The sequence below is a fragment of the Ahaetulla prasina genome, chromosome 2, assembly GCF_028640845.1.
Source record: "Ahaetulla prasina isolate Xishuangbanna chromosome 2, ASM2864084v1, whole genome shotgun sequence".
Taxonomy (NCBI): domain Eukaryota; kingdom Metazoa; phylum Chordata; class Lepidosauria; order Squamata; family Colubridae; genus Ahaetulla; species Ahaetulla prasina.
In genome coordinates, this window is record NC_080540.1 from 145,166,993 (window position 1) to 145,182,046 (window position 15,054).

The following is a 15,054-nucleotide window of genomic DNA, read 5'->3' on the forward strand; positions in this document are numbered from 1 at the left end:
ATTCCATTTTAAAAAATGGAACAGAATAAACTGGGGATCTGTAAAGCATTTATTTTTAGTACGTGGGCTGTACAACCATTATTCCCATCATGTTAAAACCTTTTTTGATTGCTATGAAGTAGTTTGCCCTTTGAAAACACAACAAAAAATCCATAGTATGCATTATTCGAACCATTTTTCAGTTGATTGCTGCAACCAGAAATTAAGAGAGTGCATTTGGCAGAAAAATGAATGTGTTCATGACAAAACTCCCTGCAAGACAGGCAACTGTGAGCAACAGCAGTTACCATTTCATATATATTTCCCCACCAAAATGGAATATTGTCCTCTGAATGCCAGGGTTCCTGTTTGAATGTTAGAATATTATAGCAAGAATGACGTGGGGGAGAGCACAGGCAGTATGTAAATCTACCAGCACTGATCAGTAACTCGACACAGAAAGTCTGTGAAATTCATTTGTAAAGGATTTTAAAATTATGGCATTGCATGTTTTTAATACAGTGAGATTTGATTTTATCTAAAAGATAATACATCTTGAAGTATTTCTGGTGAGGTTATTTTCCTATGGGAAGAGCCTAACCAGTCAGGATGGAGATATTTATACCACCCATTTCATTTCATCTCACTTTGTTTAACATATCACCCCCCTAATTTGTATAGACTTCCCATAGTTCACCAGGCTGAAATGTTTCTGACTGGTAATAGTATTCCCAAATAATTGGAATGCAGAAATCCAACAATATACAGGAAATATTTTCTGCAGGCGGCTAGTCAGAACAAGAATTCTTACTTTTCATATTCCTGGTCACCAGGTTTAGTTTTCATCCACCTGAATGTAATACCTGAGAGACAGTGGTGACTTTCAGTATCAAGAATATTATTATAGCCCTTTCATTCAAGATCAAAAAATGTGCTTCCCCTCTATGATCCTCAGAGCAGGTTAAGAATTTTTAATCTCAATCTAGCCTCTGTTTACTTAAGTTTGCATTCTAATTTGTAATTTATTTATTTTTTAATTGCAGTGTGGCAAGGGTGCCGAAAACTTCGACAAATTCTTTACCAGAGGACAACCAGTATTAACGCCACCTGATCAGCTGGTCATTTCTAACATAGACCAAACAGATTTTGAGGGGTTCTCCTATGTCAACCCACAGTTTGTACATCCCATGTTGCAGTGTGAAGTATGAAAAAAACAATAGACTCAGGAAAGCCCTCCTCCCCAATGGGAAATTGCCCTTAGCCCTGGAGTTTTTAGACCTTTGCCTTGTTGATTCCATTCAGGTCTGGGAATTGTAAGGGTAACGAGGAAGGGAAGACGCCAAGGAACGCGTGAACGTAGAAAATCATCCAGTGTATTTATCTAGGAATCACTGATGCTTATAGATTACTGCTAGCCTTTGTCATTTTTATAACTTTGACTATTTTTCTCTATCTCCTGTACCTCTGAAACTTCTTCTTAAACAATTAATAATGAATCTGAGACTATCCTGTGGGGTTAAGGAAAACAGAGATGAAAATGTAAATTGACTGAAGAATAAGGAATCTGGGCGGAGGGGGGGAGATGGAATAAAGGGAAATGCAGAAAATTTTATTCTATATTACAGTTGGCCAGATCTATGATAAAAACAAAGATATGAGCAAAGAAGGCCCATAAAAGCTTTTAAAATGACTTGATCAAGGTAAAGGTTTCTTATAAGTTTTCAATATAAAGTTTTCAGTATAAAATAAAAATTATGTGCATAGAATATTAACTAGAGCCTGTGATGAACTAGCTCCAAGGTAAAACTGCATAATACTGATATATGTATTATTTTTAATCTCCATGAGATTATATTATGATCCAGGGTGCCAATTTGCTATTTAATTTACATCACTAGTCAAGTTTATTGCAAAGCCAGTTTTAATATTTTATCCTAAATATTTCTTAACTGGGCTCTGAATCTACACATCCCTAACTCTTCGATTTATACTTATTTATTTAGTAAACTGCATGAATAGAATATAAAAAGTGTACAGTAAATTAATAGAGATGTAGAATTCAGAGTCAAGCCTGAAATCATTAAGGAATGTTTCTAAAAAATAATTTCAGCTTTTAACAGATTGGTTTAGAATACTTGGAACCACAGAAATCAAAGTGAAAACGTAACACAAGTTTTCTTCAACTGCTATTGGAAGCTGTTGAATACATTTTTGAATATGCATCATGCAATGAATTTTGCATGTTTAATGAACAACTTTAAGTGAATCTATATTATGAGTAATTGTATCACCTGTGATACACATAATACATATTTTAATAAGACACAGCTGTGCTAGATGAGGGAAGGTTCTTTGGGATGAACTTTTTAGCTACAGCTTAATGTTTTACCATTTTGTTTTGTTTAGGATTTTTAAAGTTCTGCACCTTGTTGATACCTTAGGGAAGTCTGTGCTCTTCTCTGCTTATTTTTATGTAGTTCTACTGCTAAATTATCCTAAACTACAATGAGATTTTGAGCAAAGTGAACACAATGCACACGCATGTGCAAAGTTTACCAACTCCAGGCTAGTATGAGCAGCTCCTAGTGCATGCTGGGCCAATTCCCCTCATTTCTTGCTGAAGAACTTGCAACATGTCCCTAAATCAATTGTTTGATCTCAAGACATTTAAAAAGTAGTTAAGAGGATTATGCAAGAACTTGAGCAGGAAATTTGGAGAACAACTATATACCTGTGCTTTTTAAAAAAAAAAAAAAGTATGAGGCTTTCTTTCAAGAGAATGCTGGGCACTTACTGCATATCTATTACTTTGAAGCAGGAAAACAATATATTAGAGCTATAATCAGATATTTCATAGAATTTTACTCCCTTGCTTTTAAATTAGTTCATTTCCTCCCCTCCCCCCAGTATTTCACTTGAATTTAACCAATTTTAAAGGTCATTAAATAGTGGACCTGAAATTCTTTTGCATGTAAATGTGATAGGCTTTTCCTTGCAATGTTTTCTCTCTTAATTTCTGTACATTTAGCTGCCAAAATATGTGCATGTAAGTCCCTGGATGGCCCATCTGCTTATCAGTTTTGCCACACAAAAATGCATTCCCAAATTGAAAAATACTCCACAAAATTCAGTAGAAAATGTTCCCCAATTGTATTTGAAGATTATTTTTCTCATACCAGCTTAGAATATGTGAAAAGCCTCTTCGGAAAACTTTTTCTTTCCAGAATATATTCATTTTCTCCAAGGATCTAGGCAAGGATCATTTTATGCTTGCTTTTTTGCCTTTCTTTTGCAAATCTTTAGGATATATTAAAAAAAAATGCACAAGAAGCTACATGTGAACAGAATACATATAGAAACATACTTTTCAATGTTTTCAGAATTTATTGGGAAGGCTATTTTTTTAAATACAGGCTGTCAGAAGGTGTGCAATCATGACAAAATAAGCCAGGTCCTCACATATGATAGCATGTATTTTCCTCTACATCTGTGTGCCAAAAAGTATCTGTAGGAATAACCCTATACCTAAGCCCCAAATAAACCCCTTATAAGCTATAAAACAAATGTGCTACCTAGGAAAATTGAGGATGCTAGTTTCAGATGCCATGTTGTGAACCGCCTATGTATGATCACTCTGTGAGATAGGCAGCCATACAAATTCAATAAATAATGAATAAATCAATAACAAGCGCACTGCCATCTCGCCAAACATGTAATGAAATTTCTGCATGTGATAGTTAATAGTTTTTGTAAGCTTTGTGCTCTGCCTTGTAAAAAATATTCCTGTCATTGCCATACTTCTTATTCCAATTTCCATATCTAGTGTTCCAAATGGACACAAAGAAATAAATAGGCCTTGCAAAAATGCACTGTATCTCTTGTTCAGCTGAGAATTTACTAAGCAGCCATGCCCTTGGTAAAAACCACAGTACCAACAAATATCTTAAAGCAGGAGGTATGCATATGGTTAAATGAATCTAATATTGGAAGTTGTAGCAGCTCTGCAGATTTAGCTGTTCTTTAATAGTATAAATATATTTAAAAATAACAAATATTAATATTTATACTTACAATAACCAATATATAGAAAACAGTCATTACACATAAAAAGATTGAACATATTAGATAAAACTGACATCTATTTCTCTTTGCCTGTTTTTCGTGACATTGCCAGTTTTATAAAAAGTTGTGCAATTTAGCTTTTTTTAAGGGTATAATTTCATTAGGCTGAGCCAGAGCCTAATGAAAAACCTCTGGGGCACAGAACAACCCCCCCGCCCCGGTCCATAAACTGGGCATTTAAAGCTTTATTTTATTCAAACACATTTTATGTTACTGGAGAGATGCATTTGTCATGCTAATAATATCTGGGGGAACATAATGAAAAATTACCATGAACATCCTAAGTAGAAAACCTTTCTTCAAGAAACTAAGGATGTTGTTTATAGAATATCCTAGTTTGCTTCAAACTTTTTCGGTAGATTGCTTTGTATGTAAAGCAATAACACTGCTATTAATAAGTGCCAACATTCTGCATAACATTTCCACAGTGAAAGAAACAAAATGCCAAGTTTCTCTTGTGGAAAATCTGATGATTGAGTAATTTTATTCAAGTCTGGGATATTTGAGTATCTTTATCAAAAAGATACCGTGACATATGATGCAGACTCAAAATCTGGAGTTTAGATTTGCAACCACCGAACAATTTGTTGCAAAAATGTAAATTATGTAGATTTGGAACTGAAAATAATAATTTCAGTTAAATCCAATTTAATTTTGTCCCAACATATTGTTTTTCCCCCCTAATCCTATCAATTTGGATAGCATAACTTCCCCACTACAAAGCCCTCAAAAGGCTGCAAAGAAAGGAAAGGCCATGGCTGAAGAGGGCCCTGATTTGCATGTTGAAAGACTGTGGTATCATCTACCTTGTTTCCAGAGAATATGGAAACAATTCCTAGAGAATTGTTTTGCAGGTGATGGGAAATAGTGTCACTCTTTAACCCTAGAAAACAACTAGCTTCTAAAGCTAGCAATAGTAGACTAAATAGACCAGACAATGCACCACATGTTCTTAACCAAGTATTAGATAATGAGAAATGAAATTTTATTTATTAAATTTTTTTTTATTTACATTTATATCCCGCCCTTCTCCGAAGACTCAGGGCGGCTTACAGTGTATAAGGCAATAGTCTCATTCTATTTGTATATTTACAAAGTCAACTTATTGCCCCCCCAACAATCTGGGTCCTCATTTTACCTACCTTATAAAGGATGGAAGGCTGAGTCAACTGGGGCCGAGCTTGAACCTGCAGTAATTGCAGGCTGCTGTGTTCTAATAACAGGCTTCTAACAGCCTGAGCTATTACGGCCCAATTAAATTAAATTAAAATTAAATAAACAAATGTGAGAAGCTGCTCAAGAAGACACTTGTTTCAGAATAAACAGAACAACAGAATTAGAAGGGATCTTGGAAGTCTTCTGGCCCAACCCTCTGCTCAAACAGGAGACCTTAGATCACTTCAGACAAATACTTGTCCAATCTCTTCTTAAGGTGATCATAGGGAGTTAAATGTGTAGTAGTTACTCTAGACAGTAATAATGATATACACAATTTATACTATGAAATTATATTTTGTTTCCCCTGTTCAGTGTTTGTTAGATGTTCATTGGAGTTATAAATGATTCAACAGCCTTCCCCATTCTGCTGCCCTCAGCCTAACTGTGATGTTATCATATCACATCTTGGGGGAGCTGAAGTGGGGAAAATAGCTCTACAAATGGAGTTGTCTTCTTTTTAATTACCTCAGTTGACAATTCATAGCTGATGGCAAGAGCCAAGACAAGAAGCAAACAAATAACTGCAACAAAGCCCCCCCAACACATATATACACACTATAAAAATGCAACGCAGCAGTGACCTAGATAATCCCTATTCTACAAGACAATCCTTGTTGCCTCATGCTTAATAGCCATTGATTCTAACCTTTGGCATTTCATCCTTCAGTTAGGATGTTGCATTGAACTGACAGGGCAATCAATTGAGTCATCTATGTGGGATGAAGGATCACAGTCAAGATGGTGATAGACAAAAAACAGAGGGTTTTGATCGCTTAGTCAGGCTGCCTTCTGGACCTTTTTTTGAAAAACTACTCAGAAGATGCTTTTGTGCCCCATATAGGTACAATCAATTGCTGACTTGCTGCAGTGTTAAAAAAATTACAGTATAGGAAGGCATGCTGGTTAGGGCCGACTGCTTGTTCATTACATGGGTATGCTCCCAAGAATTGAAAAATCCCCCTCGTGTCTTCTTTGTAAAATGGGAGAGATTACAGGTAGTCTTTGACTTAAACCCATTCATTTAGCGACTATTCAGAGTTACAAAAGCACTAAAAAAAGGTGACTTACAACAAGTCCTCATGCTTATGACTGTTGCAGCATCCCAACATATCAAAATTCAGGCACTTGACAACCGCCGTGTATTTATAACAGTTGCAGCGTCCTGGGGTCATGTGATTGCCATTTGTGATCTTCCCAGACATGCAAAGTCAATTGGGGGGGAAAGCCAGATTTACTTAATGGCCACAATAACTACAGTGATTCACTTAACAACCATGGCAAAAAAAAACAGATTGTAAAGTCAGGCACTTAACAACTGCCTTGCTTAGCAGTGGAAATTCTGATCCCGGTTATGGTCGTAAGTTGAGGACTACCTGCACATTCAGTTTTGCCACACAAGGTTTTGAAAATTAATTGCAAGCAGTATAATAAGATAAGACATTGGCCAAAATGCCTTTTCAAATAAAATGCCAAAAGAGCTTGGTGCACAAGATGAATGAGCATAAACTCAGATGCTTGGAAGGGAAATACTCCAAATATTAGTGCAGCGACAGAATTATCTTTTACTCAGGTAGAGAAATAGTGGATGGTGGCTCCATTCAATAGCTTCTTGAGCTTCCAAATTTGGCTAGGAGCAGTTGTGGCCCTCTGCTGGGAGATAAGGAAATAAATCTGGGGCTATCCTAAAAACAGGTCCTCAACAAGCACAACAGACCAAAGAGCCATGCCCTGAGATTGTCCTGTTTCCAATAAAATGACTATATTGGAAATACATTTTGGGAACTATAAATAGGCACACAAGAGACCAGCTTGCTGCAATTCACATTTAAAGGCATTCTCAGGATCCAAATGGCAGCCCCATAAAGGAGGTGGCAGATTAACTTCAGCATTAAAAACTTAAATAACAGTGGGAAGACGTTGATCTCTCTTAAAATAAACCAGCAGTTTTGAACCCTGAAGTTTCTGGAAAGAATAACTTACATCAGTGAGAAAAATAATGCAGGAAAGTCTTGACCTTTACGCTGAGTTGCTTATCTCTGTGACCATTCTGACCTTTCACTTTGCATAATTGATCCCTAAGGGATTATTCTAAAATTTGAAAAAAAAAATGATCCTTTACAATTATTTAATAATTCAGTTAGCAAATGTAGTCCAAGTTTATAACAAGAGGATGATTGTGCTTAAAACACAGAGGTTCCCCTTTCCAAATCCTGGCAAATGCGTATCAAGCTTATTTAATACAATTTTGAATCAAGTATAATTTGAGAAAAGATAAGAAATTTTCCTTCCCTGTTCCCTGGACCCAGGGAAGACTTCAGTAAAACTGGCCTGCACTGTCATGTCAGAGATGAAGGATGGATACAGGATCTTGACAAAATCAAGCAGTCTTTGGTCATTAAACAAATATTTCAGTTTTAGCCATAATGCACCTTTAAAAAATACATTCAACAGATCCATGAATTCTACACACATTTTAAGGCCCCTGTATCTATCTATTCTATCTTCAGTAACATAGAAATTATTGTTGTTAAATAATACAAATGCATTCCTTGTTAAATTTATTTAGATAAATGCTCATATTTATTTGCTTTAGGCGCGGTCTGCTGAACAAAACTGCTATATTTCTTGTGATTGGCCAGTCCCACGTTACTCTAACTTCTTGTATTCTTTCTTAAAAGTCACAGGATGTGTGAAGGTGATAAAATTTCATAAGCAGAATGGTAAACCCAGAGCAGATGTTACTTAAGATTTTTTTTTAATTGAAAATGAATTAACCCAATGATACTCCATTACCAGGAGCATTTACACACATGCAGATTGCACAAATCCTATATATTCCTATATATCAGTCTTGGGTGTTGCTGCATGTTCCGCCACATTCCATACTTGTATTTGATTTGTGGGATGAGTTTTCTTTTTGTCCTCCATCTCCATCAGTGATGGATGCTGATAATATGCTCTAATATTTTGAGGGAGGAAAAAACAACCACGTCTCCCTAATCACCTGCTTCAGCTCTTGCGTAATTGTAGACACATCTTTCATTTCCCACCACAAAACAGTTTGGTTGCTTGGGCTTCTCTAGCCTCCTGCTAAATTTGTAGGAATAGTTACATCATTATTAACTTCCTGTTTTAAAATCTGAATGTTGGATTACTGGCATTAAGACACTTTATCATTGGTGCCATAGAGTTTGTCCTTGCAAGGCAATAGTCATGGCTAGTGTCTCTTCCTTCTTAGCCCTCTAAGTTAGACCTGCTCTAGTTAATTTAGGCCTATACATTTGCTTTTTAAACCCTTCACACTTGGGTTTTGTCTAAGTATCTGATTCAGATGGCTTTGCTAGAGCAGGGCTTTACAATTCCTAGAATTTAGCTCCTGAATTAGGCCCCTCAAAAGCAACCTATAGGGACTTTAATCCCTTTCTTTTGTTTCCAGTTATTAACTAATTAATTAAAGAGTAGCACTTCTCACCCAAGTGCTTAAGTTCTCTGTGTATTTAACTTCCATTTTGCTGCTTTGTCAGTGAGCTTTCTAGAAACTAAAATAGAACAACCAATATAGCAGATAGGTTTTCCTGTTTGGCTTAACAGTATGTGAAATTAAAACAATCTTTACTTGACTTAAAAGCTAAGAGTATCATCAATTTAGAAAGTATCTTTTCACAGAACAAAGTATTGGTTCGACTTCAGAATAATCTTGTATGCAAAATGAGACCAACAAAACATCTTATAACAATACACTTTTGAAGGTTGCCCAAAGTAATACTTCGATATAATTAGGGCATCATCACCCCATCACCCCCCTCTGCCCCTCTTTCCTGCCCCTGTTTACTCCAGAGGGATCTGTCCAATGAAGAAATGTGTAGGAGCACAACTCAAGTGCTTAACATATTTGGCATGGGCTGCTTGTGAGTCTCTTCTTAGATTGCATGAGTCAAATGTAGTCATATCCATTTAAGAGTCCTGAACCAAACTTAATACGTTATTTTAGAGATAAAATATTTTATTTTCAATATAGAAAGTGGGAGGGTGAGGGTGGGAAAGAATGAAATTATATTGAGTATTAAATAGTTATGACAGCTGTCACTGCATCTGTAAAATGTGTTAAGTTGCAAATATTCCATTGCGATTGTTTTCAACCCCCCTTAAAACACCCCCCAATTGTTTATTTGCAATGTTAGAACCAAATCCAAAATTACAATATCTGAAATATTTAAAATTGAGAGTGATTTAATGCCACTCATTGTTTTATCACTTTATCAGTAAATAGCGTCAGTGAAGCTTGGCATTTATACCACCTTATAATGCCTGCCGTTAAAAGATCCCTTGGGATATGAAAACATTTACAGGTAGTCCTCCAGTGATTGTTTGAAGTTACGGTGCCACTGAAAAAAGGGAGTCATGATCCTTTTTCACACTTAGGACCATTGCTGCATCCCTTGGTCAGGTGATCAGAAATTGGATGTTTGGCAACTGGCATGTATTTATGATGGTTGCAATGTTCTGGGATCATGTGATCACCTTTTGTGACCTCCTATCAAGCGAAGTCAATGGGGAAGCCAAATTCACTTAGCAATGGTGTTAGTAACTGAACAACTTCAGTGATTCATTTAACAACTGTGGCAAAAGAAGGGTGTAAAATTGGGCAAAATTCACTTAGCAACTATTGCTATTCTCTGGCTATTTTGCTTAGCCACAGAAATTTTGGAGTCAATTGCGGTCATAAATCAAGGATTACCTGTAGTGGAGACAATATAGGTGTTTTCATAGCTATATTACAAGTGTGGGATCTAGGAATAATGGACTCCCTTTTCTCAAATCTGCCAATGATTCCCTTTGTGGCCTTGGGCAAGGTATGAAACTTTTTGCCTCAATTTCCTCATTTGTAAAATGGGGATAATAATAATTATTATCCTCACAGTCTACTGTGAGGTCTGTTTGGTTATTATTCTTGCTGCACTTCTAAGGTTAAAAAAAAAACAAGTATTAAATTTTTTAATAGAGAATCCAACAATTTACATATTTTGCTGAATATGCTGTGCTATTTGTACTTTTTTATACAACTTTTAATAGTACTGGTGAGGGAAAAAATGCATAACCCGATATGTGTCTCATACGTGATCTGGAATATTTTAGCTCTTGCCAAGAGAAGTTTTGTGCAGATGTTGCAAGATACAGCTTTTGCTAAAGGCATTTTTCTATTAAAGGGGTTCAAACTTTGCATAGGCAAAAACATAATGGAGTGTTCTAGCATATTGTCATGATTTCATGAAACACAGAAGGTGGGAGGATTTTTGAAGGCAACTATTCCCATCAACAGAAATTAAATCACTTCATTTCAAACCATAAGCAAACGGCACATTTACATCATCATAAAAATTAGTGTGACAAGACAAAAAACTAGAGAACTCAGTTTTGCTCAGAGGTAATTGGGTGTCTGCTGATCATGGTCAAAGACTGATTTGATTATTCTCAACAACTGGTGTAAAGAGTGTCTTATTGTATATTGAGAGACAGCCTGAATCCATTTTGATTTGATGTCCAAATTTTTACAGAAATCACAGGGAATTTCTCCTATGCAAACCTCATGACAATCTCTGTGAAGGAGATTTTGGGGTAAAGTATGCAAATAACATACGTACATCCACCCATTTTTAACAAGACACCCCGTCTCCCCTGAGTGTGCCTCAAGCTTTCCACTGCAATCCATCTTTCCATCTTAGGGAGTGATTAAGCCTTTTACAGAGAGCCAGTTTAGTATAGTGGTTATGGCATGGGGTTAGAAACCGGGAAACTGCGAGTTCTAATCCTGCCTTGTGCATAAGGTCAACTCGATGCCCTTGGGCCAGTCACTTTCTCTCAGCCCTAGGAAGGAGGCATTGGCAAATCACTTTTGCAAAAACTTGCCAAGAAAACTGCAGGGACTGGCCCAGGCACTCCGAGAACCAGACACAATTGAACCAAAAAAAAAAAAAAAAAAGCAAAAAAGCCTTTTGCAAGTACAGACACCACTAACTGCGTCTGAAAATCTATAGATGCACTCCCATCCCTCCTTCCACTCCAGATCCCATGTGTATTGGAATCAAAATGTTAATTTTAACTAGTTCATGACTATCTCATTTAAGATAAGACAGGTTGCTTATACTTATTATACAGAATTTAGGCCTAGGATTTGTTTCTACTGTAATCAATGCCCCAAACAACAAACTTCAGAGCTTTTATTTCTTTTTATTGCTTAGAAGGTGTACACAATCCAATTTAATAAAAAATGTAATGTAATTTTTGTCAATTTAAAGCCTGAGATCCACATGCCACATAGAAGGGGTATCTTATAGCTCCTATACTACAAATTTTTCGCATGGAAGAATGAGAACTCATCATATTTGCTGTGTCCTTGTTCTCTCTTTGGACAAAGTCAAACCCATCAAGTTTTACATTTTATATATGATACTATTTTAAGGCTCAATATTTCTATTTGGAAGACAGAAAAATGTTTTCTAACTATTTAATAATCGCATGGTACTGTAAAGTAAATGGAAAGGCCATTCATTTGCTGGGAGAAGATGTTTTTAAAAATGGACAAGACTAATGTACAAATTGTTGCACTTTTTCCTTAAACTTAACAATTAAACTTTGTTTGCATGACTTTTTTTTGTTAAATAGTAATGATAGTTTGAAAGCAAGTTGAGTATGAATAAAGATACTGACAATTATTTTTGTGGAAGTCTTTCTTCAAAGGTTTTAGCAGGTTGCTGAATTAATCAGTGAGGATATTTCAGTTTTAACTAGATGATTCCTCACCGGCTAAATAAGTCTTTTTGCAATATTGTCCATTATATAAGAACAATCCATTCCTTACCTGGATCTGCTCTAGTGGGAATACAAACTCATTTCTACTTAGCGGAAACTTCACATTTAATAATCTGCCTGTGCAGTATTTAAAAATGGCCTGGGAAATTCCATATGTGTAATGCAAATATGTACCCATCTGTCCCTTATTCTTTGCAGAAATACATGTTTTTATTGTACGGTGGCAATCCATCTAGGATCACCAGGTATTATTTCCAGGGGCATCTGAAGTTGTACGGACTAATACCATGTCAAAATAGAGCACAGCACAATGAAATCAAAACCATTTACAACCATTCATGTTTTACATGTTGCCATTATGAATGGGCAATTCCAGATTTGTAATTGTTTACCTTTGGATATTTTCTTAGCCCTCATGCAAGTGATAGTTAATGTGGGAAGGAGCCAGTTGAATGTGAGGTATAGCCTAGGTTCTAAGCGCTGTTGCATGGAATCAAATTATTTTGATTGATGTTTTGCTATATATCTGTAAAATTATTTTCAGAAATGTTTGCATTTTACATTTAGGAGCTTTGTGTGAGAGCTGACAGCTAACATTTACTCGGCTGTGTGAATGTAAACTATCATACTAACCAAGAATTCTACAATCAACCTTACATTTTTTTTAGTTCTGCAACTCAGTAAATATTCTTTTTTCTGTAGATCAAAGAGGTATAACCTTTCTGGCCTCCCATCGTATTGATTGGGGGAGAAACCTCAAAATTATGGCACATTGTTGCTGATCAATATAATACACAATATTGAATGAGGTGGCAAGATAAAGATTTCAGTTCCTAACAGCCAGTTTCTAGCTACTGCCCCTTCTGAATTACTGGATGTAACCATATATCTAAAATTATTAGATGCTTATAAAATTCTTCTGAAGCTCAGATTATTAAGATAAACTGGAGAACACTGCTTTATATCCTTGTTCTGGATCTTTTCAGTGTTCAGCTGTTTAATTATTTTCATTTGGAAAAAGTTATTTGTAGAAATGTGTAATTCTTAACACTGCTGCCAAAGCAAAAAGGAGATTGCTGTCTAGGATCTTGCTAAGATGTGAAAAGCACAAGACCAGATAAAATAAGAAGAAGGGAATGTATTATTGACACCAGCTCTATTTATTCGAGACATGCCACCTGATAAATATTGGGATGAGTTACAGAGTGGAATGCATGCACTTGCATTACAGAAAAGAGATTGGGACTTCAAGTATGAGTTGTTCCCTAAAAAATGCCACCTCCTCACAATCCATGAAAAATAAAAGTAACCTTCATTGCCTATTCATTATTGTCTGTCTTTCAAATAAGGTCCATTAGAATGGAAGCATGTTTTATGTGGCAAAGAATGAGATCGTCTCAGCTGAAGAGCAGAGGAAAACTTTTCTTTTTTAGAAAACTGTTCTTTCCATTCTGATGAGGCAGGAAGCTAATAAGGGTAAAGGTCTTTGGATCTGGGTTTTGATGTGATGGTAAGAATGTGGCATGTAACTGAGTTGGAGAAGGAGGCAAATAAAAAAAAGAAAAATGGTATCAGATTTCTTTGACAGGACCTGAACTGGCAGGGTCCCGAAACTCTTCACTCATCAACCTCTTCATGAAGTTTTAGATAGTTCATTAAACCTCAGAATTCAGAAGGGGCAGTAGCTAGAAACTGGCTGTTAGGAACTGAAATCTTTATCTTGCCACCTCATTCAATATTGTGTATTATATTGATCAGTAACAATGTGCCATAATTTTAAGGTTTCTCCCCCAATCAATACGATGGGAAGCCGGAAAGGTTATACCTCTTTGATCTACAGAAAAAAGAATATTTACTGAGTTGCAGAACTAAAAAAAATGTAAGGTTGATTGTAGAATTCTTGGTTAGTATGATAGTTTACATTCACATAGCCGAGTAAATGTTAGCTCTCACACAAAGCTCCTAAATGTAAAATGCAAACATTTCTGAAAATAATTTTACATGCTCAGAGATGAGCACCGCCCCCTAGAGTCGGGAACGACTAGCATGTATGTGCAAGGGGAGCCTTTACCTTTTATTGATCCCTTTGGAGAATCCTGACCTAGGGAATGAGTTTCTCTAAAATTTTAAATTCCAGCAAATGTTTCAGTTTCCAAATAGAGAACATATAGGCAAACCGAGGCTATCAGTTTCTCACACTTGTCCTTGTGTTCTTCCAACCAAAGTGGAAGGAGGCCTAGATCTCTTGAGAAGGGGGTCAGTCTACAACTAGAAATTGCTATGGAAATGGCTACTAGTCACCTGTACTGATGTGAGGCCCAGTTCTCACAAATGGTTACAGTGCTGGCTTTGAGAAGTGTCTCCAATTTATCTATTCAAAGGACTTGGTGGAGATGCAAAATTTTAAAAAGTGGAAGATAATTGAAATCTAAAACTGAATTCAAAACCATGCTCAAGGATCTTTCAAAATCCAAAAGTTAGATTTTAAAGCAGAATCTGCACAACCAAAACCGGTAGAATGGCAACTGGATCATGGATCAATTCCAAATGTTGTCTTAAATGGTAACATTAATAATGTATGCCAGAAAATAATTAAACGTATGGGAAAGGACCGTATCAGTTTTCTTTTATTGGTCCAGCTCATGAAATACTTTGCCTTCAATCCACTGACTGTGAACATGGCCCTTGGCAGAGAAATTGAAAGTCAAGGCTAGGCCTTGGTTGAAGACAAATTATTAAGGTAAAGGTAAAGGTTCCCCTTGCACATATGTGGTAGTCGTTCCCAATTCTAGGGAGCGGTGCTCATCTCTGTTTCAAAGCTGGCTCAGCAGACTAAGTCTGACTAATGCAGTCTGTTATTAACAGCAGCTGCTTGCAATTACTGCAAGTTCAAGTCCCACCAGGCCCAAGGTTGACTCAGCCTTC

The 15,054-nt window shown here is 36.3% G+C and overlaps 1 protein-coding gene across 2 annotated transcripts in view; it reads left to right on the plus strand.

Moving 5' to 3' along the window:
* Window positions 1-12,032, plus strand: part of PRKCA (protein kinase C alpha) — a 227,701-nt gene extending 215,669 nt beyond the window's left edge. For both annotated transcript variants that reach the window (XM_058165997.1, XM_058165998.1), the window contains one exon: window positions 1,023-12,032. In XM_058165997.1, the coding sequence (XP_058021980.1) occupies window positions 1,023-1,187 (165 nt within the window). In that variant the 3' untranslated portion in view covers window positions 1,188-12,032. The remainder of the gene's footprint in view (window positions 1-1,022) is intronic.
* Window positions 12,033-15,054: the final 3,022 nt, after the last annotated feature.